At 43.0% G+C, this 27,163-nt stretch overlaps 1 protein-coding gene across 1 annotated transcript in view; it reads right to left on the reverse strand.

Annotated features, from left to right (window-relative positions):
• hnf1a (HNF1 homeobox a) overlaps nt 1–27,163 on the reverse strand; it is a 204,353-nt gene that overhangs the window by 37,569 nt on the left and 139,621 nt on the right. The window contains exon 7 of the mRNA XM_060844157.1: nt 25,810–26,001. Coding sequence (XP_060700140.1) covers nt 25,810–26,001 — 192 coding nt within the window. The remainder of the gene's footprint in view (nt 1–25,809; nt 26,002–27,163) is intronic.

Below are 27,163 nucleotides of genomic sequence, written 5' to 3' on the forward strand. Positions count from 1 at the left end.
CAAGGACTGTAACAAACACTACATTGGACAAACAGGCAGAAAACTAGCCACTAGGATACATGAACATCAACTAGCCACAAAAAGACATGACCCTTTCTCACTAGTATCCTCACATATGGAGGAGGAAGGACACCACTTCGACTGGGACAATGCATCCATCCTAGGATAAGCCAAACAAAGACACGCACGAGAATTCCTAGAAGCATGGCATTCCAACCGGAACTCCATCAACAAACACATCGAGTTAGATCCCATCTATCACCCCCTGAGAAAAGGAACAAGAAGTGACTCCACCACTGGAAATAGTATCAGCACAGGAAATGACATCATCAACCCAAAGAAACCCAAACATATAAATAGAAAGCAGGAATTTTCAGCATTGTTTTGCATAAGGCCCATTGAAGATGTTACCTAGTAAGGTAACGGAACATCTGGAAATGAACCTTTCAGTTCACCTACATCCAAAACCTCAACCTCAGCTACAAATCTTCTCAAAACTTGCTACAAGAAAATTCAGCCCAGAGAGGCTGCAAAGACTGCAGGATCCAAAGGGCTACAGACAGAGTCAGTGAAAATATGCAAAAAAAACAGCAGATGAAATTTAGTGTGGGGACATGTGATATTATTCACTTTGGTAGGAAGCAGCTGGTCTGATGACACATTAACCCTGGTGATTTCCACAGACACTGGATGAGGTCTGAATCTATTGCTCATAACCAGAAAGAGGGTGACTGGAGTTCAAACAAAGGTTCAAGGAGTTCCGGCTGTTTGCAGACATCACCGAAAGTGATGAAGAAACAGTGCCAAACTCCTCTGACCTTGAAAAACATTGACCACAGACTTTATGAGGCCCCAAAGTTGTGATCTATACCACCACATGTTACACAAAAATAAGAGGTTGATTCTTCTCAAATAAATATGTGTTACTGCTCATCCTATCATAGACTTCTAGTGCATGGAAGGAGGCCAATCAACCTATCATCTCTCTGCTAGCTCTCTGAAACAGCAGTCCATGGAAACATAGCTGACACATGATTGTCTGTGTTACTCAAAGATAACCTATCCAGCATAATCCCAGTTTGCAACTCTTGGTCCACGTCTCTGCATGTTACAGTGTGTGTGGAAGAATATTTTTCAATGCAATGAAGAGTTCAGCCTCCCCTACACTTTCATGTCAAGTGAGTTCCAAAGCATTTCACCGCTGGTTGAAAAGGTTTCTCTTCAAGTGCCTTCTAATCCTTCTATCAAATACTTGAGACCTATAGTTAGAAACAGAAAATGCTGAGCAGGCGAGACAGTGCCTGTTGTACAATATCAGAGGAAATCATATTTCAGTGAGTGTTACATGTTTTTCCTTAAAATTTGTGGTTAAATTTAACCACGCTTTTTACTTCTGAGAGATGGACTAATTTCTGCAAAATCAAATGTAGGGTTTGTAAACTTTGTTTTTTCCGTGAAGCACTTTTATTGCCTCGACTCTTATGAATAATGAGCTGTTAATCCTCACTGTTTAGATGAATTGATTAACAATGCGAAAGAGATAAGTGTGACCCATTAATCTGCTACTAAAGTACCTATGTAGAGATGACCAATCACACATTCAGGGGTGAAATTATCTACCTTTTGCCCGATTATCATTCAACTAAATGATGTAGGTGAACAGAATTATATCTTTACAGAGAAGACTAATCCCTTTAAAACAAAATTGAGGCCAGCGAGTTCAACCTCAGCAGTGGAAAAGCTTTTAGGGATGATAATCTGAGACAAAATTAACAGTCGCTTGGAGAAGTATTGATTAATTAGGGAAAACCAGTATGGGTTTGCTAAAGGCAAATTGTATTTAACTAACTTGATTGAATTTATTTTGACACCAGAGATGATTGATGAGAATAATTTGGATGCTGCGATGCACATGGACTTCAAGAAATTTTTAGATAAAGTCCCACATATAGACCAGCAATATTGAAGCCCAAGAGAAAAGTGACAAGATGGCTAAAAAATTGGATGTGTGACAGGAAACAGAAAGCAGAAATGAACAGTTGTTTTTCAAACTGAAGAAATAAACATTGTGGGGGTTCCCCAAAGTCTAAGTTAGGACCACTGCCTTTTTTATAATATATATTCATTGCCAAGGCTTAAAACATACAAGGCACAGTTTCAAACTTTGTAAGTGACACAAACACTGGAGGCTGTGAACCATGAGGGAGATAGTGATAGGCTTCAAGTGGGTGGAATGAGTAGACAGGCAGCAGATAAGATGCAATGAAGAGAAGCAGAAGCCGTATGTGTTGGCAGGATAAACGAGTGGAGATACAAGTCTAAAGAGGGTATAGGAATGGGGACATGTACACAAATCATTGAAGGTGGCTTGGCGGGCTGAGACATTTCCTTTTCAAAAACTAGTTTAACATATCGCTGGAGGCCTGGAGTATAAAAAATATCAAGTTTGGATAAATTTTCATAAAACATCATTTTGGCCTCAGCTATGTTTGATTCTGAGCACTGCTCCTTATGGAGAATTTGAAGAAAAAAGACTTATGAGACCGGTCCCATGTATGAGGGACTTCTTCAGTCAGGGTTTGTTCTCATTAGAGAAGGAGAGATGTGATGGAAGTGCTCAGAAACTTGACAGGTCAAGACAGAGTGGATGGACAGAAACTGGATTTGTAATGCAATGTGGAAAGAATCAGGGAATGGGACTGTTTGAGTTGGTTTTGCAAACAATTACATGGATATGATCGGCTGAATCTATGGTTCGACGTCATTGAGTCATTCAGCATGGAAACAGACCCTTTGTTCCAACCAGTCCATGTCGACCATAATTACAAACTAAACTAGTTCCACTGCCTGCTCCTGGCCAATATTCCTCTAAACGTTTCCTATTCATTGACACATCCAAATACTTGTCTAACAATTTCAGATCATAACCACTGCTCCCATTTATTCAGACCGGTGTTTGGTTTTGTTAATTTCAGCTCCTTGGAATTAGGGCACTGCAGATCCCTTCACTTGATGTATAAATTGTTGTCCTCTTTCTCAAGTTCAGTCTTCTTGTGTTTCACCTCCAAACAGATCCCACCACCAGGGATATATTTCCCTCCCCACCCCTATCAGCATTCCAGAGAGACCACTCCCTCCGCGACTCCCTCGTCAGGTTCACACCCCCCACCAACCCAACCTCCACTCCTGGCTCCTTCCCCTGCAACCGCAAGAAGTGCGCACACCTCCCCCCTCACCTCCCTCCAAGGCTCCAGTGGATCCTTCCATATCCGTCGCAAATTCACCTGCACCTCCAAACACATCATCTACTGTATCGGTTGCACCTAATGTGGTCTCCTCTACATTGGGGAGACCGGCCGCCTACTTGCGGAACGTTTCAGGGAACACTCTGGGACACCCGCACCAACCAACCCAACCACCCCGTGGCCAAACACTTTAACTCCCCCTCCCACTCCACCAAGGACATGTAGATCCTTGGCCTCCTCCATCGCCAGACCCTGACCACACGACGCCTGGAGGAAGAGCGTCTCATCTTCCATCTAGGAACCTTCCAACCACAATGGATGAATGTAGATTTCTCCAGCTTCCTCATTTCCCCTCCCCCTACCTTATCTCAGTCCCGACCCCCGGATTCAGCACCGCCCTCTTGACCTGCAATCTTCTTCCCGACCTCTCCGCCCCCACCCCTCTCCGGCCTATCACCCTCACCTCCTTCCACCTATCATATTCCCAGTGCCCCTCCCCTAAATTCTGTCCCCCCTACCCTTTATCTCAGCCGCTTGGCACACCAGCCTCATTCCTGAAGAAGGGCTTATGCCCGAAACGTCGATTCTCCTGCCCCTCGGATGCTGCCTGGCCTGCTGTGTTTTTCCAGCACCACATTTTTCAACTCTTCTTTTGATTCAGTCCTGTTGGTGAAAAGCTTTGACTCCACATCCCCTGTTATCAAGGCTTAAATTCAGTGCTTCCAAGCAATTAACATTTTACTCCCTCACCTCCCAGACCAATTTAGGTCAGTTCTCTTATTTATTTTTGTCTGTTTGCATAACTTGGCTGAGAATACAACATATGTAATTTTCTCTTTGAATACATCTTTAAGCCACAAACCTCCTCACAAAAGCTATGTACAGTAATCACCTTTTCGTCACAGCCTGTCTCTCAACGGGACACTGGTGTGCAGACAGAGAGCTACATTTGTATCTACTCAAGTGGCAAACTGGAAATGAGGTCTTTAAGCGCAGAATCAAATCTGGCAATGGTCTGGCAACAATAGCCACAGAAAGAACTCCGTAAATAGCCTAATAGAGATATGTGCTGAAAATGTGTTGCTGGTTAAAGCACAGCAGGTTAGGCAGCATCCAAGGAATAGGAAATTCGACGTTTCGGGCATAAGCCCTTCATCAGGAATGGGATATGTGTTGTGTTTTGCAATACAGGTAAATTGTGTGGCAGGGTCAGCACGGCAACTTATAAACAGGACGAAAGGCATTTGTTCCTGTTTGTGGTTGAAGTGTTTAATATTGCAATGCCTCACACACCCAGCTGTGAGAAACAAAATAAACCTCCAAGTATGATCTGCTTTATTCCAAAGGAAAATACTTCACTGAAGTAAGTGAGTGGAGACCAGGCAACTGGAACTGTTCAGAGAGTGTCAATTAGGGACTATAATCTGGACCAATCATTGGTAGCTTGTGGTTGAAGTACAGTGATGCCAAGAATTGGACTTGGAGGTAAGGGAGTAAAGTGTTAATTGCTTGGAAGCACTGAATTTAAGCCTTGATAACAGGGGATGTGGAGTCAAAGCTTTTCACCAACAGGACTGAAACACAAGAAGACCCAACTTTAGAAAGAGAACAATAATTTATACACCAAGTGAAGGAGTTTGCATGGTCCTAGTTCAAGAGGAGCTGAAATTAACAAATTTCAGTCTGAATAAATGGGAGCAGTGGTTATGATCTGAAGTTGTTAGACAAGTATTTGGATGTGTACATGAATAGGAAATGTTTAGAGGAATATTGGCCAGGAGAAGTCAGATGGAAGTAGTTTAGTTTGTAACTATGGTCGACATGGACTGGTTGGAACAAAGGGTCTGTTTCCATGCTGAATGACTCAATGATGTTGAACCATAGATTCAGCCGATCATATCCATGTAATTGTTTGCAAAACCAACTCAAACAGTCCCATTCCCTCATTCTTTCCACATTGCATTACAAATACAGTTTCTGTCCATCCACTCTGTCTTGACCTCCTCTGGATCGGGTAGGTCTTGAACCTCATAGTCCAGAGGTAGGAACACTATCAGTGCACCACAGAGGCCATATTTATCCAAACTAATACCACATACCAGCCCAATTTGTGATGGAGATATTTTCCAATCAGTGTGTTCAGAAGTGTTATGACAAACCTCTGAGACAGGCCTCCTAGTTCAGAGGTAGAGACACTACCACTGCACCACAAGAGCCAATCAAATGTACTCTACTTATAGTATATATATTTTCTAATCTACTTGTTCTGAACTTAGCGATGATAGAGGGGAGATGAATATTAAGTCTTAATGGGAAGAGGCACTTGTATAATAAGATGTAGTTTATTTCATAACAGCACAAGTTATATCGATTAGTTAGATGCAATTACACAATCACAGAAGCCAGAGATGACAAGTCCGGGTATCTCAGATCCTTGCCTCTTCCCCACCCCTTGAATCCTTCTGGACAGGAAGGAGAGTAGCTTCAAAGAGGAACTAGCCACTCACACCCCAACATCACGTCTCTTGAATGGATGCCTCCAGCCCTGACGTTTGTAGCAGGCGGCACGGTGGCACAGTGGTTAGCACTGCTGTCTCACAGCGCCTGAGACCCGGGTTCAATTCCCGACTCAGGCGACTGACTGTGTGGAGTTTGCACATTCTCCCCGTGTCTGCGTGGGTTTCCTCCGGGTGCTCCGGTTTCCTCCCACAGTCCAAAGATGTGCGGGTCAGGTGAATTGGCCATGCTAAATTGCCCGTAGTGTTAGGTAAGGGGTAAATGTAGGGGTATGGGTGGGTTGCGCTTCGGCGGGTCGGTGTGGACTTGTTGGGCCGAAGGGCCTGTTTCCACACTGTAAGTCTAATCTAATCTACTGGGAGACGGGGTTGTAACTCATCAGACCTGGGGACAGTGTCAGTAGTTTCTAAATCTGGAAAGAGTAGACACTAAACATTAACTGCTTCAGAACCATTACCTTTTACAGTCGTCAGGAGTACTGTGTTTCAAATCCTTCTGTTCAATTGACTGCAAAATGCACTGAACAATGTTTCTGGCAAAATCCATACAACCCCGATCCAGATCAGACAGAGGTATTCTCATAGAGCTAAGGTCAAAGTTCATCATACTTTAATACTGGAGTCTATTACAACCTGTCCTCTTCGGTCTGAACGTAGGGTGAAATCTTTTCCTCGTGGAGATGGCAGCCTCAGAGGCAGAAGGAGTACTTGGAGTGGTGTGCCCAGATCCTGTCACCTTCCCGTCTTACCCAGAATAAAGTTCTGGGGCAGGACTGCGTAGAAATCACCCTGTCAACAACTAACATCTTTAGTCACCAATTAAGGTTGTCTTGAGGACCTCAGTCCTCTGCTGCTGGAAATAACCAGCTGGGAATAACCAGGCTCCAACACATCTTCCTCTACCCTGTTTGCCATGGCAACAAGAAACACATTATCCTTCTATTTCAACAGAAATGTTAATTCATTATCCTTAATTCACAACTTGTTTTCATTTGAGTCACTGATTATAACCCAATATCTGCAACAGTTTCATGGAACTTCGGGAGATTCAGTGTCTAAGCCCAACTTAATCACCCTCATGAGACAGTCCCTCCATTCCCGGTGTCAACCGAGTGAATTGTCTATGGACTGCCTCCAATGCCAGTGTATCTTTCCTTCAAAACTGTTTGCAATTTCCAGCTATGAACTGACTAGTGTCTTGGATAGTTTTAATAAAATTGCCCCACTTTTTTACTTGATTCACTTTGAATAAAATACCATGTGCCCCCCTTCATACCACTGAACTTGGATGCTAGCCTTTTGTGAGTCTTGTGGAAGGACAGCTAATTCCCTGTCTTCTATCGCCTTTTTAGCAATCTCTCACATTTAAGTAACATTTAGTTCCTCTGTTTTTCCTGCCAAAATACATAACCTCACATTTTCCTATAGTTGTTAGCTATTACCTTTATTCTAGCCTTCTGGGTTGGTTCAAACTGGAAATTAATAAACCTGTGGCCTTTCTAATGTACATGTCTAACAAATCGCAATCATGTTTATTCATTAATCTGTTTCTTTCACTGATTATTTTTAGAAATTATTTGAGTTGGATTCACCTAACTTGATGTTTTAAAATTTGGAGGTACTTAAAATTTCACTGTTAACCACACAGTATGTTTTGGCAGCACAGTGGCTCGGTGGTTAGCACTGCTGCTTCACAGTGCTAGGGACTCAGGTTCAATTCCAGCCTTGGGTGACTGTCTGTCTGTGTAGAGATTACACATTCTCCCAGTGTTTCCTCCCACAGTTGGGTGAGTTGACCATTTGAAATTGTCCAGAGTGTTCAGGGATGTGTTGATTAGGTCCATTAGTCAGGGGTAAATGTAGAGTAACAGGATAGGGGAATGGGTCTGGGTGGGTTACTCTTTGGAGGGTCAGTCTGGACTTGTTGGTCCAAATAGCTTGTTTTCACACTGTTGGGATTCTATGATTTGATGATATTCCATCTGCCAAGTTACTGTTCACTTGCTGAACCTGTCTATGTCCCTGTGCCATCCTCACCTCTTGCTGTCCCACCTTTTTTTTCATTGCAAACCTGTCTATAGTACATTCACTTTCCTCATCCAAGTTATTAATGTATTTAGCAAATAATTGTGGCCACAGCACTGATCCCTGTGATTCTCCACTAGTTACCATTCTGAAAATGCCCCCCTTATCCAACTCTTTGTGTTCTCTTAACCCATTCCTGATGAACGACTTATGCCCGAAACATCGACTCTCCTGCTCCTTGGATGCTGCCTGACCGGCTGTGCTTTTCCAGCAACATACTCTTTGACTCTAATCTCCAGCATCTGCAGTCCTCACTTTCTCCCTGTTCTCTTAGTTAGCCAATCCTCTATCCAGGCCACCCTTACATTATGGGTTCTCCTCTTAAGGAGTAGTAGTAATGTTTGGTATCTGATCTAACATATGAGGAACGGCTGAGGATCCTGGGATTGTATTCATTGGAGTTTAGAAGATTAAGGGGAGACTTAATAGAGACGTACAAGATAATACATGGCTTGGAAAGGGTGGACGCTAGGAAGTTGTTTCCATTAGGCGAGGAGACTAGGACCCGTGGACACAGCCTTAAAATTAGAGGGGGTCAATTCAGAACAGAAATGCTGAGACATTTCTTCAGCCAGAGAGTGGTGGGCCTGTGGAATTCATTGCCACGGAGTGCAGTGGAGGCGGGACGCTAAATGTCTTCAAGGCAGAAATTGATAGATTCTTGTTGTCTCGAGGAATTAAGAGCTATGGGGAGAACGCTGGTAAGTGGAGTTGAAATGCCCATCAGCCATGATTGAATGGCGGAGTGGACTCGATGGGCCGAATGGCCTTACTTCCACTCCTATGTCTTATGGTCTAAACGCCTTCTGAAAATCCAAATATATTACATCCACTGCTCCCCCTTTATCTATGCTCCTCAAAGAATTCATGTAAATTTGTCAGATCTCATTACACTTGAATAAGTAAAAAGAAACCATTTATTTCTATAGTCAAAAGTGTAAATTCCCTAAGATAGATAATTGCTTTTTATCAATGGTATTGTTAATAAATTTGATACAGTAAAAGATTTTTAAAGTATTAAATCTTGGTGTTATTCTTTCAACAGTTAACTGCAGGTTCAAATTCCTCTTTCAAAGTTATCATTGTCCTCTCTACAAAAATTGTAGCATGGCATTTTTTTTGATGAAGTACAGGAAAGTCCTCAGTGTGATCCTGACCAGTATTTAGCCCTCAACTGATATTGCTAAAAGTCGCCATCCAAGACATTTATATCAGTCCTGTTAGGGGGACCTTGCTATATGCTGCATTTCTTAAATCACAACACTAACTACACACAGATGTACTTCACATTTGGATTAAATTTAAATTAAATTAAAAATATCTGGAATGAAAAGCTCATCTAACAATGACCATATAACCACTGTCAATTGTTGTAAAATTCCATCTGGTTCATTAATCTACTTTCAGCAAGGAAATTTATCATCCTTACCTGGTCTGGCTTATCTGTGACTTCAGAGACGAGGAGAAAGTGAGGACTGCATGCACTAGAGAATCAGACATTCCTCAGACATTACCGATGAAGGGCTTAGGCCTGAAATGTTGACTCTTCTGTTCCTCAGATGCTGCCTGGCCTGCTATGCTTTTCCAGCACCACCCTTATCTCTGACTTCAGCTCCACAGCAGTGCTTTTGATTCTTAACTGCACTTTGAAATGGCCCTAGCTCTTCATTCAATGGTTAATTAAAAATGAGAAATACATGCTGGCCTCCTTGAGATAGGGAAGGTAGAAATTAGCCAGAGTTCTGCATCATGGTTATCGACAGGTGACTCCTGCTGGAGATCAACTTGATGTTGGGCAAAGACCAGGATGGGACTTCATAGTGACATCTCTGCCCCTGCCATTAAGTAATCAATGGGAATTAAGAATGGAGATTCGGACAAAGAAGAATAGCCATTTAAGCAGGATAATTAAGGTGATAGGTTACTCCAGAATATTGCCCCATAGAGTCAGGACCACTGGATCTAGTGGAGAAAGAGTGGAAGAGGTAGGCAAAGGAAGTAAGCTGAAATTGGAACAAATCCACAACATATTGAGAAAAATTCTTGAAGTGATCTTCGAGAATCAAAGTCCTGACAACTGTACTTCAGACAGCGCAATGGCTTTGGTGCAGCACTGTGGCTCAGTGATTAGCACTGCTGCCTCATGGTGCCAGGGACCTGGGCTCAATTCCAGCTCTGGAGTGACTGTGCAAACTCCGCACAGACGTGCTCCCTATGTCTGCATGGGTTTCCTCCAGGTGCTCTGTTTTCCTCCCATAGTCCAAAGATGTACAAGTTAGTGGGTTGGGCATGCTAAATTGCCCCAGAGTGTCCAGGGATGTGCAGGCTAGGTGGGTTAGCCATGTGAAATGTGGGGATAGGTTGGGGGACTGGGTCTAGATGGCATGCTTTTCAGAGGGTCTGGGTAGACTCAATGGTCTGAATGGCTCCTTTCTGAGTTTAGGGATTCCATGCTTCTAACTAATATTTATTCATCAGCATCTGAGTGAGCTTTGGTGGAAAATCTAGTCATGAGTTGCCATTTAGAAAACAGCTAAATTATTTGAAACCTTGGTCAGATAAATACCTAGGAATGGTCAATTCTAGGTCCAGAAAAAAATGATGTCACAATATTGATCTTTAAAGGGTATTGCCCTATTTGCCTCCAATGGATTGGCTCAATGAATCTTTGTGTCAACACTGTTGAATCTGATTGAGTGAGCAGCAGCATCACAATTGACATGAACAGTCTAGAATGCAACTTTGGTTTCTGCCAGTCCCATTTTAAACAAAACTTCTGATTAATTAGGAAGTTGTGCAGCTCCCAAATGTTGCCTCCTAGTTAGGAATTCTCGGGGATGATGCCGAGAGGCTGACCACTGTGTTTACAGTGGAAATGGAAATGGAAATGAGTGTACAGTTCTGATTTCGCTGGAATGAAGTTCTGTTCTGGGCACAGTTTCCAGTATTTGTTCCCACTGTTACTTTGATGTTTGTGTTTTGCTATTCTTCCACCAAAATCAGAGCAAAGTTGAATAAAAGAAAGACAGTAAGGAGCCTGGTCAAGCAAATGTTTCCTTTGGAATGTGAAATTGGGATTTACATGGAGGAAGGAATGACGGAATGATGTGCAACGTGGAAACATGGAGCAAGGCAGAATCAGGAATTGGGAAGTGATGTACAATTATGAACTGAGGTACAACATGATAGATGGAATCAAAGTGGAGAAGTGAGAAATTGGAGATGACCTTAATGTAATGAGCCACAATTTAGCTTCAGTTTCCAATCTGCTGCAGTATGATCAATCATGTTGTGCTTCTTCACATTCAACAGCCATGGCCTTCCACTCTCAAATATGTCACCTTGCCTGCCATCTAACATTCCAGTAATACCATAAAAATAATATTTCCTAAATATGTGATTATATGATCTCAGAAAATTAAGCTTTTCAGGTAGATCCTACAATCATGAAACACTTTTATCTGGTTGTCATAGAGTGTTGTCCGTTTTCTGAAGCTTTGCCTACTATGGTTGTCTTAAGAAAGGAGACTTTTTTAAGGTACAGAATCTACATAACCAGGCAGAAAAGGTATTTGTTGAGCTGATCAAAATCTGCTCTCAAAGCATTTTAACCAAAATAAACATGTATTGGGCAATGAGAGTCATTTTTGTCTCAGTGTTATTGTTGGATGCATTCAGAATAAAGCCTTCTAACTTCATTGAGAAGTTTTATTTGTCAAGTACCTTTCCCTAGCGGGTTCCTTCACATTAGATGTCAGTCTGTGATTACCAATGAATTGTAATTCAACATAGGAATACGAGGAGGCCATTTGGCCCCTCAAACTTACTCCACCATTCAATGAGATCATGACTGACCTGACATCTCCATGCCCTCTAGGATCAGATTTGATTTGCAACTAAATCCTAGTCTTCGTTTGCTGAGTAAATTTGACGGCATTGCTTTAAAAAGTGAACTATTTTGCAATGAATCAACATCTGAAATAAGTTGGTAGGCGCAATGGTTAATTGAATAAATGTGTGAAATAGGTAGATTTAATAAAGCATTTATTGTAATATTGAGAATAAGGTGCACAGAAACACTGATATCACACTGTAAGTAATCTAATCTAATCTAATCTAATTTATTGGCACCTCGATTACCTTTCCAAGTGTCCATAAATTAATTGCAAGTTACTTATTTGCATTTCATCTGGCAAGCATTAATACACAGTAAAACTATTAGCACCCTTACCGTTAATATTTGTGTGAAAGTGTTTCATTTCCCAAATAGCTTATCAAATTAGGATAAATTATAGAGGAAGGTATTATGAGGGGAAGCGATATATTGTTCCCCTGAAGTAAACAATGAATGTTTCTTATTAAAGAAGGGAAACCATTAATAATTACCAAGCAACAGAATGCATTCTGCATTAGACCCACTGGCTAAAGTGTCTCTCTATGTGATCCCTTTCTTAATCGCATGTTCACTGAAAGGAACAGTCTGTCATAAATGCATTCCTAGATATTTAAGTATTTTTGAAGAGATATGCAGCAATGTTTAATGAATAATTACAAAGTTTCTTTGTTCTTTATCAAATTAGCCTCCATGTTGAGAACAGTGAGGTTGGTCCAGTGGTTTATCCATAAGCAGAGCCATGCTTCTGCAGCTTGCAACCACCATGTCACTTCCAGTTGGTACTGGAGATGGGGATTGTTAGAAACTGCTCGAATCAAAGAAAATTGCATTTAAATAGTGCCATTTATGACCTTTGGTTCTTGAAGTACCTCCTAAGTGAGGTCACCATTACTAAATCGGAACCATAGCAGCCAATCTCCACATAGCAAGCTCCCATGAGCACCAATGCAAATATACCAGGTATCGTGTCTTGTGGTTGTGCGTTAAATATTGGCTGGGAGGATACAAGAGCAAACTACCTCTGATATTGCTGGAGATTTGAAACGAGGACAGGCAGTGCTGGAATGCTCAGCTGGGCTGGCTACTTCTGTGAACAGGGGTGTATGCATGGAGATTCTGACCATGTCAAAAGCAAGATGATGAAACTGCCCACAATGAAGGCCCAGGAAATGGCGCAATGTAACTAGAACATCATTTTTTTCCACAGGGCCAATTATTGGGATCTCCTTTCACTGAGAGAGAAAGGTGTGTGCGCCTGGGGAACTGCTAAACAGAATAATAACAATTTGTGCAAAAAGTACACTTGGGTCAGCTGAGTACTTTCCACAGGAATGAAGTGAAAGGATTCTCACACCTAAAGGAGTTGCTGCTGTGTTTCGTCCAATGCCTATTGCAGCAATCACAATGCCACACTGAACGGTTAAGTTCATTCAAGGCTAAAAGGACAGAAACAAGTAAATCTAAAAGGATTTATTCCCATCACCACAGTGGCCCTGATACCAACAATTTTCCACAAAGCAATTGTTTAGGATTGCCAACTGAGGTTTAATTGGAATAAATGAGACTTCTATCAAATAATAACTGCTGCTTTCAAAAATGTGAATTATATAGACAATGGCACTGGCTCTGCCTGCCTGAAATGTACCCAACTGACAGAGCTTCTTTTCGATTTAAGCATCAGCATCATGTGGCAGTCCGTGACTAGTGGAGTGCCACAAGGATCGGTGCTGGATCCACTACTTTTCATCATTTATATAAATGATTTGGATGTGAGCATAAGAGGTATAGTTAGTAAGTTTGCAGATGACACCAAAATTGAAGGTGTAGTGGGACAGCGAAGAAGGTTATCTCAGATTACAACAGGATCTTGACGAGATGGGCCAATGGGCTGAGAAGTGGCAGATGGAGTTTAATTCAGATAAATGCGAGGTGCTGCATTTTGGGAAAGCAAATCTTAGCAAGACTTATACACTTAATGGTAAGGTCCTAGGGAGTGTTGCTGAATAAAGAGACCTTGGAGTGCAGGTTCATAGCTCCTTGAAAGTGGAGTCGCAGGTAGATACGATAGTGAAGAAGGCGTTTGGTATGCTTTCCTTTATGGGTCAGAGTATTGAGTACAGGGGTTGTGAGCTCATGTTGCGGCTGTACAGGACATTGGTTAGACCATTGTTGGAATATTGCGTGCAACTCTGGTCTCCTTCCTATCGGAAAGGGTTCAGAAAAGATTTACAAAGATGTTGCCAGGGTTGGAGGATTTGAGCTACAGTAAGAGGCTGAACAGGCTGGGGCTGTTTTCCCTGGAGCTTCGGAGGCTGACCTTATAGAGGTTTACAAAATTATGAGGGGCATGGATAGGATAAATAGGCAAAGTCTTTTCCCTGGGGTTGTGGAGTCCAGAACTAGAGGGCATAGGTTTAGGGTGAGAGGGGAAAGACATAAAAGAGACCTAAGGGGCAACTTTTTCATGCAGAGGGTGGTACATGTATGGAATGAACTGCCAGAGGAAGTGGTGGAAGCTGGTACAATTGCAACATTTAAAATGCATCTGGATGCGTATGTGAATAGGAAGGGTGTGGAGGGATGTGGGCTAGATGCTGGCAGGTGGGACTAGATTGGGTTGGGATATCTGGTCAGCATGGACAGGTTGGACCAAAGGGTCTGTTTCTGTGCCGTACATCTCCATGACTCTAAATCTCTGCTCAGTTTCAAGATGAAACGATCCCAATTTGGGTCCAGGTTCTGAACTGAAACAGGAGATACAAACGTGGACAGATGTCAGTCCATCCTGGCTTCCCTCAGTCTCTCCCTCACCTCCAGTTAGCATGGACGAGTTGGACTGAAGGGTCTGTTTTTGTGCTGTACATCTCCATGACTCTATGACTCTATACTATCTCCCAAAGTATTTGATCCTCATTTGAACCTTATCATTGCTTGCAAGACAATCTAATGAGAACATGTTTCCACTGTAGTCTAGCCACAACAAAATTAAAAATCACATTCACACATTTACGATTTTGCTAGATAACTAGGAACATTAGCCTAAACCACGTGTGTGTACGTACAAAGGCTGGGTTATTAAGGGATGAGCTGGACAGATCTTTGATCAGTAAGGGAATCAAGGGTTGTGGGGGGAAAGCAACCAAGTGGAGTTGAGGATGATCAAATTAGCCATGACCTCATTGAATGTCTTATTGTCTTATGTGGTCGGAGAGTTTACACCCTAATAAAGAATTGGGGTAAGTGAGGGCACACAAAATGCCAAACTACATTCATCAATTTATGAGGGCTTTAAGAATTTCCACAGAGCATAACAGCTTACACACCAGACTGAAATCACTAACAGAGCCTGGGAATGGAAGGGAGGATCGAGGAAGGAATATGAAAGGGTTAATAAAAAGGTGGAACAGTAAACAGGGTGTAATTATCTCTTGCCTCCTTTTCATTTCATTGAAGACAAACGGGAACAATTTACATTACAATGGCAATTTGGATCCTTTTTCACATCGTTTTGTACGAAGATTTAAAATCAATGCACTGGCCCTACTAAAGGTACAGCAGCATATTCCTGTCTCATACCTTAACTTGTTCATAACTCCATTGGCATGTTCATTAAATGGATTTGAAGCAGGAGAGATACAAAGCTAGGGCAAAGAATAGGGCAGAGGGAGACTGTATTCACAAAGCACTTATGGAGTCTGAATGGACTGACCAATTTCAAACATCAGTAGCCTTTGTTTCCATATTGCCCTTGAGAATGAGTGTTAGCAGCAAGTGCTGTTATACCTTGGGTGGATTGATCCTATTGCCATTTTGCTGAATGTCTGTATGTGAGTGTCAGGAGATATTAGGATCTGGCTTAGCTGTAATGCCCCCACAAAGTACAAAAAGTACACTTGGGTCAGCTCAAGGTCGAATGAGAAACAGACCTTCAGGAAATGATCAGGAAAGCAGCTGGGAGCTCAAGCAGAGCATGATACTTCAGGAGAAGAAGGAAACACGTAACTTTGTTTACACTTGAGCTTGTGAGTTCACCTTTTGTTTCAATCTATCATGAGATGTGGAAAGACCAGCATTTGGCCTCAATCCTTAATGGTCTTGAATTGAATGGCTGCTAGGCGGTATTAGAGGGGAGCTAACAGTCTGTCATGGGTCTGGAGTTAAACATAGGTCGGACCAGGTAAGGGTAACTGATGGTTCTCATGGTCACTATTACTGAGACCAGTTTGATATTGCAGACGTAATAATTGAATTTAAATTACATCAGCTGCCATGGTGAAGGTTTGCACCCATGTCCATGCAGCATTAGCTTTCTGACATCATCACTACACCACCACATCAACACCTGCAACCATTTGTACTCAGATAGAACCTTTAATGTACTAAAATAGCCCACAGTGTTGAACAGGAGCAAAATTTAACAGCAGGCCACATTGGAATAATAAATTGAGGACCTACAACCTCATCAAAGAAATAGATCTTAATAAGTGTCTTAAAAAGAGTAACATTTTCCATAACTTTCTATTCTAAAGCACAATTTAGCTCACCCAGAAATGGCCTAGAATTGGCAAATAGGACGAGATGAATTTAGGATGTCTGGTCAGCATGGATGAAGGGCCTGAGTCTGTGTTATACAACTCTATGACTCTGATTTCTTCTATTGTATGCAACAGAATATTAAAACCTTGTCATCTCAGAACATCGATGGCCAGTCACCACTGGAGGAGAACTGATCTTCAGGTGATACGCTGTCAAAGGGGATGCAGTGAGCGAACTTTGTATGCAGTTTGGTGTTGCTTCAACAAAAATCTGCATTTATACAGCACCAACTTGCTTCGGAGGAAACAATATTTAACAGTAAAACACCCAGGCATCTATTCAGATGGTCAAAGGCTTGGTCAAAGGCATAAGTTTTAAGAAGGATCTAAAGGAGGAAAGTAGGGCAGCGAGGAGGAGAGGGAAAGGCAGAGACTTCAAGAGATTAGGGCTGAGGTAGCTGTTGGCTAAATAGCCAATGATGGAATGATTAAAATCAGGGGAGCTCATAAAGCCAGAATTAGAGGGGGACATGGAATGGTGAGGCCTGCAGTGAAGGGGAAGATGGAGGGGTGAGGCCATGGAAAGTTTTGAGAAGAAAACTGAATTTAAAAATTGATGCATTGTTGAACTTACAAGTCCGAGGTGATGGAATTGTGTGGGTATGGGCAGCAGAATTTTGGATGACTTTAGGATTATTGGAATTAACTGTGATTTGTTTCTGTTCAATTCAGATGGAGTTCCTCTAAGCTTCACGTGAGCTGGCTTTGTGGTGCTCACAAGATTTTGTGAGTGGCTATTGATGATGTAGAATAATCGGCTTAGAAACAGACAATAGTAGGGAATCTCCATGGTTACAGCTGGCAATTTCTGATGTTAAATATATGCAGTTTGATTCCGTTTAGATTCTTGTCTTGGGTGATTATTGGGTCCTGAGGTATGTTAATAACTATTGACTGGACAGCACACTGTGTTACCATGCTGTTCCTTAATTTCAGAGAGTATTGGTTTGCCCCCAACCCAGGGAAACGCTGTTGCATTGCAATGTCTCCTGTGTTTGCTGGAGGCCACCACCAGGAAGGATTAAGAATGAGAATGAACCGATTTTAAAATAACTGGCAAAAGAAGCAGAGGCAGTAAGGGGAACAAAACATCTTCACACAGCGAGTGGTCAGAGTGCACTGCTAAAGAGAAAGGTGGAGTCAGGCTTCATTGAGGCCCTCGATGGGCAGTTAGACTGTTATTTGGAAAAGGATTAATGTGCAGGATTACCAGCCCAACGTGAGACGGGCATTCAGAGAGCTGGCACAGTCACACTGGTTTCTCCTGCACCACTCTGTGAGGACAGATTGATTGCGAAGTTGCAGCAGCAGGAACAGTCACTCAGTCCTCCCCTGGATTGCTTCCCTCTGACCCTTGTCCCTCTGACCCCTGTCCCTCTGACCCCTGTCCCAAGATCAACCTGAGAGCTGTAGTTGAGCATAGAGCAGTCTGTGCTCCCAGCTCCCTGGGCTACCAGGCGATGTCTGCTCAGTGATTGCAGTTTGTTGGTCTCTTTGAAATAGGATGAGCCCTTGGGCTTGCCCCCTTCTAGCAGCAAGGTGGGAGGGGTCGCTTCCCAGCAGCATGCGCTCTTCCCAGTCACTTGCTGAAGCCTCTGGGTGCCATTTAAGAAGGCGCCCTCCTCTGTAAGGTCACAAGCAACGCTTCACATCATGGCAACTGCCCCACCCGCCTCTGGGTTAATACCTGCAGGGATGGATGAGGCCCTTCACTGGTCATTGTCTGTCCACTTAAGGGTCACAATGGGCAAGAGGGCAGACCACAGACCTTCCCATACCCAGCACTTACCTCTGACAGAGGTGGGAAGACCGCAGCACGCTTGCACAGCACTCTAACTGATCAAATCCTCCTCCCTGCTCCCAAACACAGGAGGGGCAGGAAATTCTATCCTGAATTTTTTTTAAGGCTCTATTGATTACTGTGCAAGGTAGGTTGGACATTTTTACAGTCCTACCTAATCTACTGTAATTATGGGAGGCAGTGGCCTAGTGGCATTATGACTGGACTGTTAATCCAGAGACGCAGATGGTGTTCTGTGGACCTGGGTTCGAATTCAACAAAAGAAATCTAGAGATTTAGAATCTGATGATGATGAAACTATTGTCGATTGTTGGTAAAATCTAATGTCCTTTAGGGAAGGAAACTGCCATCCCTAGCTGGTCTGGCCAGGATGGACAAAAAATGCTGCCTAGCCAGCAACACCCTCATTCTGTGAATGAATAAAGAAAAAAAATTTGAAACTCTGCTTGGGTAATGTGAGAACACAAATTAGGCATTCTACTGGCCAATGTTAACCCTATAATGGAAGACAGTTTAGGGAGGGAAACTCTTGGGGAGACTGATTAATCTTCATTTTCTCTGCCCAAAAGTCAATCTGACCCATAATGTCCTTGGTTGGATGAGGAGGATAATTCTGAACCCACCCCATTCAGATCACGGATCGAATTCCACATTGGGAGTATCAATCTGATCCAGGCGATTGTCCAGTCAAATCTCAAAGGGGTCCCCGTTGCTTTGGCAACATGCACTTTTATAGGCAATTTGTAGCTGGGAGCGTTGATGACACAGCCTCCAATGTTTCTTCCAGCAAACACCTACCAAGGAATCTGTCCTGGGTTAATTGTCGGCCAGTGGCATAGGTTAGAAGTTTTTTTTTCGATTAGATTCCCTACAGTGTGGAAACAGGCCCTTCGGCCCAACCAGTCCACACCGACCCTCCGAAGAGTAACCCACCCAGACCCACTACCCTCTGACTAATGCAACTAACACTATGAGCAATTTAGCATGGCCAATTCACCTGACCTGCACATCTTTGGACTGTGGGAGGAAACCAGAGCACCCGGAGGAAACCCACGCAGACACGGGGAGAATGTGCAAACATCCACACAGACAGTCACCTGAGGCTGGAATCGAACCTGGGACCCTGGTGCTGTGAGGCAGCGGTGCTAACCACTGAGGCACCATGCCAACACCTTCTTCACCATCAAATCCAGGATTGGGATTTGCACTTGGAGCTTCTGCCTCAGGAGCAGAATGCTAATGAATATCCCTCAAGATTGGAAAACAGCGATGTACAACGAGACCTAGTGCCCTTGTACACCAAACAGTTTTAGGATTAAAATGGTTTTAGACGGTCATCTCAAGTGCAGTAAATGAGAAGTGGAAACACTACTGCCAGGTGACTGTCCCTCATCCTAACCCCAGTTTGACAAAATGAAATCTTGAAAGAAGAGAAAACAGGCACGCATACACACACACACATGCATTCGTGTATGCACACACACACACACGATAGGAGATGAATGGTATGTTGGCCTTTATTGCAGAAGAGTTTGAGTACAGAAACAAGTAAGTCTTACTGCAGCTAGACTGAGCCTTGGAGAGACAATGCCAGGTGTGTCGTGAGCAACTTTGTTCTGTTACCCAAGAAAGGATCGACTTGCTGAAGAGGGAATGCAGTGAAGACTCAAGACACTGAGTTCTTGGAAGGTCGGAGTGTTGTTTGATTAGGGCAGGACTTACACAGTTAATGCAGGGCCTGGGGATTGTTGTAGAACAAAGACACCTAGGGGTTCATTGAAAGTTGAATCACAGTTGCACAGAGTGGTAATAAAGGCATTTAGCACACTTGCCTTCATTGATCAGGCTATTGCGTTTAGGAATTGGGACATTATGGTGAGGTTGTACAGGATGTTGATGGGGCCACTTTTGGAAAGCTGTGTACAGTTCTGGTCACCCTGCTATAGGCAGGATATTATTATATTGGAGAGGGTTCGGAAAAGATTTACCAGGAATGGAGGGTTTGAAGTTATAAGGAGAAGCAGGATAGGCTGGGACTTCTGTCACTGACGCATAGAAGATTGATAGCAGTTCATAAAATCATGAGAGGCAAAGATAACGTGAATAGCAGACGTCTTTTCCCCGGGTTTGGGGAGTTCAAAACTAGAGAGCATAGTTTTAAGGTAGAGAAGAAAGATTTAAAAGGGACCTGAGGGGCCACATTTTTCACACAGAAGGTGGTTTGTGAGTGGAATGAACTGCTAGAATATGTGGTAGATGTGGACACAATTACTTTTAAAAGACATTTGGACAGGTACATGAATAGGAGAGATTTAGAGGAATTGGGGCAAATGCAGGCAAATGGGACTAGTTTAGTTTGGCAATCTTGGTCCACATGGACAAGTTGGGCCGAAGGTTCTGTTTCCATGCTGTATGACTCTGAGTCTATCACTGGAATTTCAAAGAATGAGGGTGGAGTCTTACTAAAATATATAAAATTCTGACAGAGCTGGATAGACAGGATGCAGGGATGATGTCCGCCTGACCTAGGGTGAAGTGGCCACAGTCTCAGCATATATGGTCGGCCATTTTGGATGGAGGTGAGCAGAAATGTCTTCACTTTGGAGGATGGCGAACCTGTGGAATTCTCTACCACAGAAGGCTGTGGAGGTCAAGTCCCAGAATATGCTTAAGGAATAGAGGGACTTCTAGTGACGAAAGTTGTTGAGGGGTCAGGGGAGGGCAAGGGTGTGGCATTGATTTAGAGGATCAGCCATAATCATAATGAATGGCAGAATGGGCTCCATCAGCCAAATGGGCTACCTGCTCCTATGTTATAAGTTTCTAAGACCTCTTCTACTAACAGCCACTGATTGTCTCTTAAATTACATACATACATAAGATGAAGGAGGGCAAAATGTAAAAGGAATTTCTCAACTAAATTTGAATTCTATTGAAGCTTAATCTTATCTGGGCTGCACCTAATCTAACATATTTACTATGTGAAGATACCTGGACACACAGATGTTCTGTTGTAATATTATGCTCAGACCGGATGAGCAGTCTCGAATTATATGGGGAGTGTTAAAAATAGAGAAGAGTCAAATATATTTACACAGGCCAATAGGGATAGTGTATGATCATATCAAATACCACAGTAACCAACAGAAACAAAACGCATGCAGTGAATGCCCCAACTTGCTGCTTTAATCTGGCCCGGTACCATCTTAATTCCAGTTCCGACCCAAAGCGAAACTGACCTTGGAATCCACGTAACTTCCACACAGAGGGTCAAGAAGCCATCATAACAGTTGGATCTATCAATTCCCTCCTGGAATTTCACACTGATCCTCTAACTCCATCACCAGTCAGCAAGGTCTCTCACCAAACTCAAATAACAGGAATAGGCCTCAGCCTATATATTGGTGGGTACAATCGTATGAGGTTTAGAGGGGATTTGAGGAAATACATTTTTACCTAAAAGATGGTGGGCATCTGGAACTCACTGCCTGAAAGTGTGGAAGAGACAGGAACCATCACAACATTTATTTAGATGACCACTTGAAATACATCAGCAGCCAAGCCTGCCGGCCAAATGCCGCAAAATGGGATTTGAAGAGATAGATGTTTGATGACTAGCATGGACATGATGGGCCAAAAGGCCTCTTTCTGTGCTGTGAAAATCCTATGACAATTGTCACCTCAAAGTAGACAACTACCCGCAAACAAAAGGCATTTGCGGTACTCTTGACAACTGAGATATGTAAGAGTAAGCTGAGCCGAGGGGGCGGTGGGAAAGACATCTCATAGTTATCAGACAATTCACCAAAAGCACCAAGAGCCCTGGGTCTGACCAGAACACTCTCTTGAATACAGGCAGCCAGGCTGCGTAGTCTGCTTGCTAACTAAAGCATGATAAAGTATGCACCATTTTGTAAAATAAACCCCAGTTGGCTCTCAGTTTGTGCTGATGCTGGGGTAACAAGGTTTGAGCAATAGCTTTTTTTTTAAATGATGTATTGCTGGGGGAAAAAAAAATACATTTTGTTGAAGCTTTTTGTCAGGCACCCATCAGGACAATTCACAAGAAATACCAATGTTGAAAGGAAAACAATCATTATACTGTATGTAGATTCTGATTGGTAAGACACAGGTAGAATGCACAAGTAAATTATATGTGACAGTTAACGGATAGGCTTTTTTTCCCTAAATTTACAAGCAGGCAGGTTGACTTTGGTGAAGGTACTGCCCTGAGAAATTAACCAGCTATCATCTATATTGCTGAATTTAAATAGAAGAAGTGTATGTACACATTCCTTTTATCTGCAAAGGACAGGGCCCTGAATTTTAATATACGTAGTTTCCAGGACATGCAGGTGCACCTCATTGTGAGACTGACTGAAAATCCTAAACTGGTTGTCAGCATATTTCTTTGCACATTTAGTTCTTTACAGGATGTTGCCCGAGTATGGAAGGTTTGAGTTATAGAGAAAGGCTGGAGAGCCTGGGGCTTTTTCGCTGGAGCGTAGGAGGTTGAGAGGTGACCTGATAGAAATTTACAAAATAATGAGAGGTATAGATAGAGTTTATGGTAGTTATGGTTTTCTTCGGATGGGGGATTTCAAGACTAGGGGTAGATTTTTAAGGTGAGAGGAGAGAGACTTTAAAAAGACACGAGGGGTAATTTTTTTTAGACAGAGAGTGGTTCGCATGTGGAATGAACTTTCTGAGGAAGTGGTGGATGCAGGTACAGTTACAATGTTTAAAGGACATTTGGATAGATATATGAATAGGAAAGGTTTGGAGGGATATGGGCCAGGAGCAGGCAGGTGGGATAAGTTTTTTGTTTGGGATTTTGTCCAGCATAGACTGGTTGGACCAAAGGGTCTGTTTCCGTGCTGTATGACTCTATGACTATGACTGTACTATCAAATGACTTTGGGGATGAAAAGACATTGAAGCTGCCTGACGAATACATATGAATGTACAAAATAAGAGAAAAAAAGACCATTCAATAAGATACATGTCTCAAATTTCACATTTGCATTGAGCTCAATAACCTTTCATTTCCCTGGTTTAGTGGTGCTGGAAGAGCACAGCAGTTCAGGCAGCATCCAAGGAGCAGCAAAATCGACATTTTGGGCAAAAGCCCTTCATCAGGATGCCCGAAACGTCAATTTCACTGCTCCTTGGATGCTGCCTGAACTGCTGTGCTCTTCCAGCACCACTAATCCAGAATCTGGTTTCCAGCATCTGCAGTCATTGTTTTTACCCCTTTCATTTCCCTGCCTAACAAGAACCCATCCAGCTCAGCCTCAGAAATATTCAATGATTCTGCTTTCATTGCCCTCTGAGGCAGAGTTCCAGGGTCACACATATCACTGTGAGAAATAAGTTTTCCTTATCTTTGCCCTAAAAGTGCTTCCCCTCATTTTAAAACAATCACCTCTAGTTCTGGACACTTCCACAAGAGGACACATCCTCCTCATTTCACCAGGTCAAGATCATTCAAGATCTTGTACACTTCAATCAAGTCATCCCTTTCTTTTTCTCAACTCTAATAGAAACAAGACCAGCTCTTTCAGCCTGTGCAGAGGGCCCTACACTGTGGCCAGCCTTATCTCTTTGTTTGATTGTTTTGGTTGACATTTGTAACATGATGGAAATAAGAAACAGAATTTCTGACCAAAATGGATTGGCCCAGAGATGGCACTTCCACTCTTGTTATATGACAATGAGTTCCTGCTCTGTCACAGGGACTGACCACATAATCCATGCTATTACAACATCAGCTCAGTGCTACTGACAGTAGACTGCACTGTATGATTCTATGATTCCATGATTCCAAAATCAAGGCATTTTGGGTATGTTTGGCTCAGGGTAAAGTGACAAGGAAAAGTAGTGTCAAGGAGAGGGGAGTGTTGCCGAGTGAGGAGAGGGAAATGGAGACTAAACAACTGTAGTGGAACTGTAGCACCAACTCTGTGTTCAGAAACAAAACTTCCGACTTTGAAATTTCACGCATCTGCAATGATTCCTCCAATATAAAGGTCAAGAATGGAGGCTGATTGGATCCCATGACTAGTTTGTGGGTTAGAATGACACCAGTAGTGCAGGTTCAATTCCCAATTGGGCTGAGGTAGACTTCCTGCTTCCTCATGTGACCCCTGGCAGTAGGAAGCAGAGGATAACTGTCATTGAAACGAGACAGCTCAGAATGAAGCATCTGCAGAGAAGGTGCCATAGACAGCAAATGAACTTAGCAATGTTGGATTCACAGACTGCTGAAGATATAAAATTCACAAGACTCTTCTGAGTTGATAGTTTCACTGTGAGGGAGTTAGGGTTAGGGTTAGGGTCAACTATTGTTGGCTTTCTGGGCAGGCATGTATGCAGTCACCTAAACTGACAGGCCCATTGACTGCTTGAGAAGAACCCAAGGATTGTTGTTACTGGGTGGAATAAGAACAGAAGATTCTGGAAACACTCAGCAAATCTGGTAGCAGCCGTGGAGAGTGGAACAGTTAACAGGCTGTGTTTTACCAAGAGTCTAGAGAATCATTGAGATGCAGTGGCAGGGGTTTGGCTGGTGAAGTGGAGGGAGAAGATATGGTGATAGAGCCTGATACCTCTGTACCATTGTGGAATATTCACGATGACAGGTACAGCTAGGGCAGAGCTGCCTGTTGACAGGACATGGGCATCTAATTGGGCACCTCTGTCCCCAACTGGGATGTGGTGGGGAACCACATTGACTTGCCAATGTGTTAGACCTGGCGGCAGGGGGAAGCACCTTAATAGCTGCACCATGGTGCACAAAGGGGCCCTACAGTGGCAATGATCAGCCCCATGGCTGAGATGGTACTGCTGGACTGGAGGGATGAGCCATCTCCAATTGTCAAAGCTTGCCATAATCTGTGTGAAGGGAACTGTCTTGCCCTTTGGAACAACTCAGAATTTGGGAAAACACAACCAATGTTTCAGCACACAAGTTGGCCCTTCGGCCTATCAACTCTGCACAACCAACTGTCTATTCTAATCCCATTTTCCAGCACTTGGCCCGTAGCCTGTATGTCTTGGCATCTTAAGAGCACATTGAAGAAGTATTTCAATGTTATGAGGGTTTCTGTCTCTAACACCCTTGCAGGTAGTGAGTCCTAGATTCCCTTGGGTGAAAAAGGTTTTCCTCACATCCCCTCCAAACCTTCTGCCCCTTACTTTAAATCTATGTTCCCTCTAGTCATTGATCCCTCCACCAAGTGGGAAAAGCTCTGATAACTTTTCATCAGGAAGTGCTCAGCGAAGCCGGTATTTTCTGTTTTATAGAATTATAGAGTTCTACAGTACAGAAAGAGGCCATTCTTTGTGACTTCAGACTTCCAGCATTCAAGGTATTTTGTGTCATTCCGTCTGGCTGATATCTTTGCCACGGAATTCATTTCCACAGGAATTGGGCGTTCCACACATTTTTGTTTGTTTGTGGTTGAAGAAAAACTGGTCTCTTGTATGTGTGGTGGTGGGAGGAACAGTTCCCTTCCCTTGTTCCTAACGTATTCAGCAGTTACAACTAATGTCATCAAAGGACTCAGCATACCTCCCCAGCAAGGGGTTGAATTCTAAACTGTTTAAGGCAAGATTTGTGCTGAACGCAGAGTTCCATGAGGTCACATTTTGTAAGGTAGGAGTATCTCACCGTGTGGGTTTTGAAGCTGGGCCATTGTAGCCATGAATGAACTCTGAGCCATGTGACCCTGGACCTGATGCATGATTGGCTGCTGGTGGTGGGCATGCAGTTGCTGTGGAAACTGTACGGGCTGAAGGGTCGTCAGGCTCCCTCCCACGCTGTTGATGACCGGAACGTTTTGAGCTTGAGTCGTAGCAAGGCCTGGAAGCACAGAAACAAGTATTTGTCTTTGTATTTTTATTGGCGCACTCTGTGTAGTCAAAACCACAAGATACATTAAACAGTTCAAAGACAACACACACTGTGGGCCAATAGAAGTTTTTTTCATATGGGAATTTAGGATCATATAAGTTTAGGAGTGAATCCTGTCCACTTCCAGCACAACACAGCTCTGTAATCCTCCATCTCAGTCTCCTGGGGAAAAAAAAATGCATTTCTATAGTGCCTTTCATGATCTCAAGATATCTCACCAAGTGTTTAACAGCCAACTAGATACTTTTGTAACTTAGTCGCCACTGCAAAGGTAGGAGGTGCAGCATCCATGAACGCAGACTGGATGCTGCAGTGTGACAATGGCCAGATAATCTTTTCAGTGATGGTTGAGGGATAAATATCAATCCTGCCCTTTGTCGAACGATGGGATGGGGTCTTGAATTTCCATCTGGGAGGGCAGAAATGCAGGAAAGACAGCGCCTCCCAGCAGTGCAGTGCTCACTTCAACAGCTGTATGTTACTGCAGGGTAAAAACAATGACTGCAGATGCTGGAAACCAGATTCTGGATTAGTGGTGCTGGAAGAGCACAGCAGTTCAGGCAGCATCCGAGGAGCAGGAAAATCGACATTTTGGGCAAAAGCCCTTCATCAGGAATAACAACACTGCATGCTCAGGTCTCTCTGGAGTGGGAATTGAAGCCTCAAAGTCAAACATGTCATTAATAGCTGACACCAGTCTGGGAACGGCCACAAGAAAATGTGGATGCATCAACTTAATCAATCCTGCTTGATTTGTGAATCCAAAATATCCCTCCCCTCTTGCTTTTGTTCATGACGCTTTGCCTTCACTACTCGAACTGAAAGTCTATTCCATCACTTTATCTCACCTATTGTCATGGGAAAGGTCCTCACACCAGTTCCACTTTTACTAGCTTCAGCCTCGATCAGAGCAAACGTAAAATACAGCTGACACCAGAATCCTGAACTACAATCAGCAAGTGCTTAATGACCAGTTATTGACTTGAAGTGTTAACCCAGTTTTCTACCTCCATGGATTCTATCTGCCTGTTTAGTCACTTCTAACATTTATTGTGTTTTTTTTTAAAAATTGTATCCCGTGTCCTGCTCTTGTGATTTAATTTAGAATAGT

The sequence above is a fragment of the Hemiscyllium ocellatum genome, chromosome 24 (genome assembly GCF_020745735.1).
Source record: "Hemiscyllium ocellatum isolate sHemOce1 chromosome 24, sHemOce1.pat.X.cur, whole genome shotgun sequence".
NCBI classification, from domain to species: Eukaryota; Metazoa; Chordata; class Chondrichthyes; order Orectolobiformes; family Hemiscylliidae; genus Hemiscyllium; species Hemiscyllium ocellatum.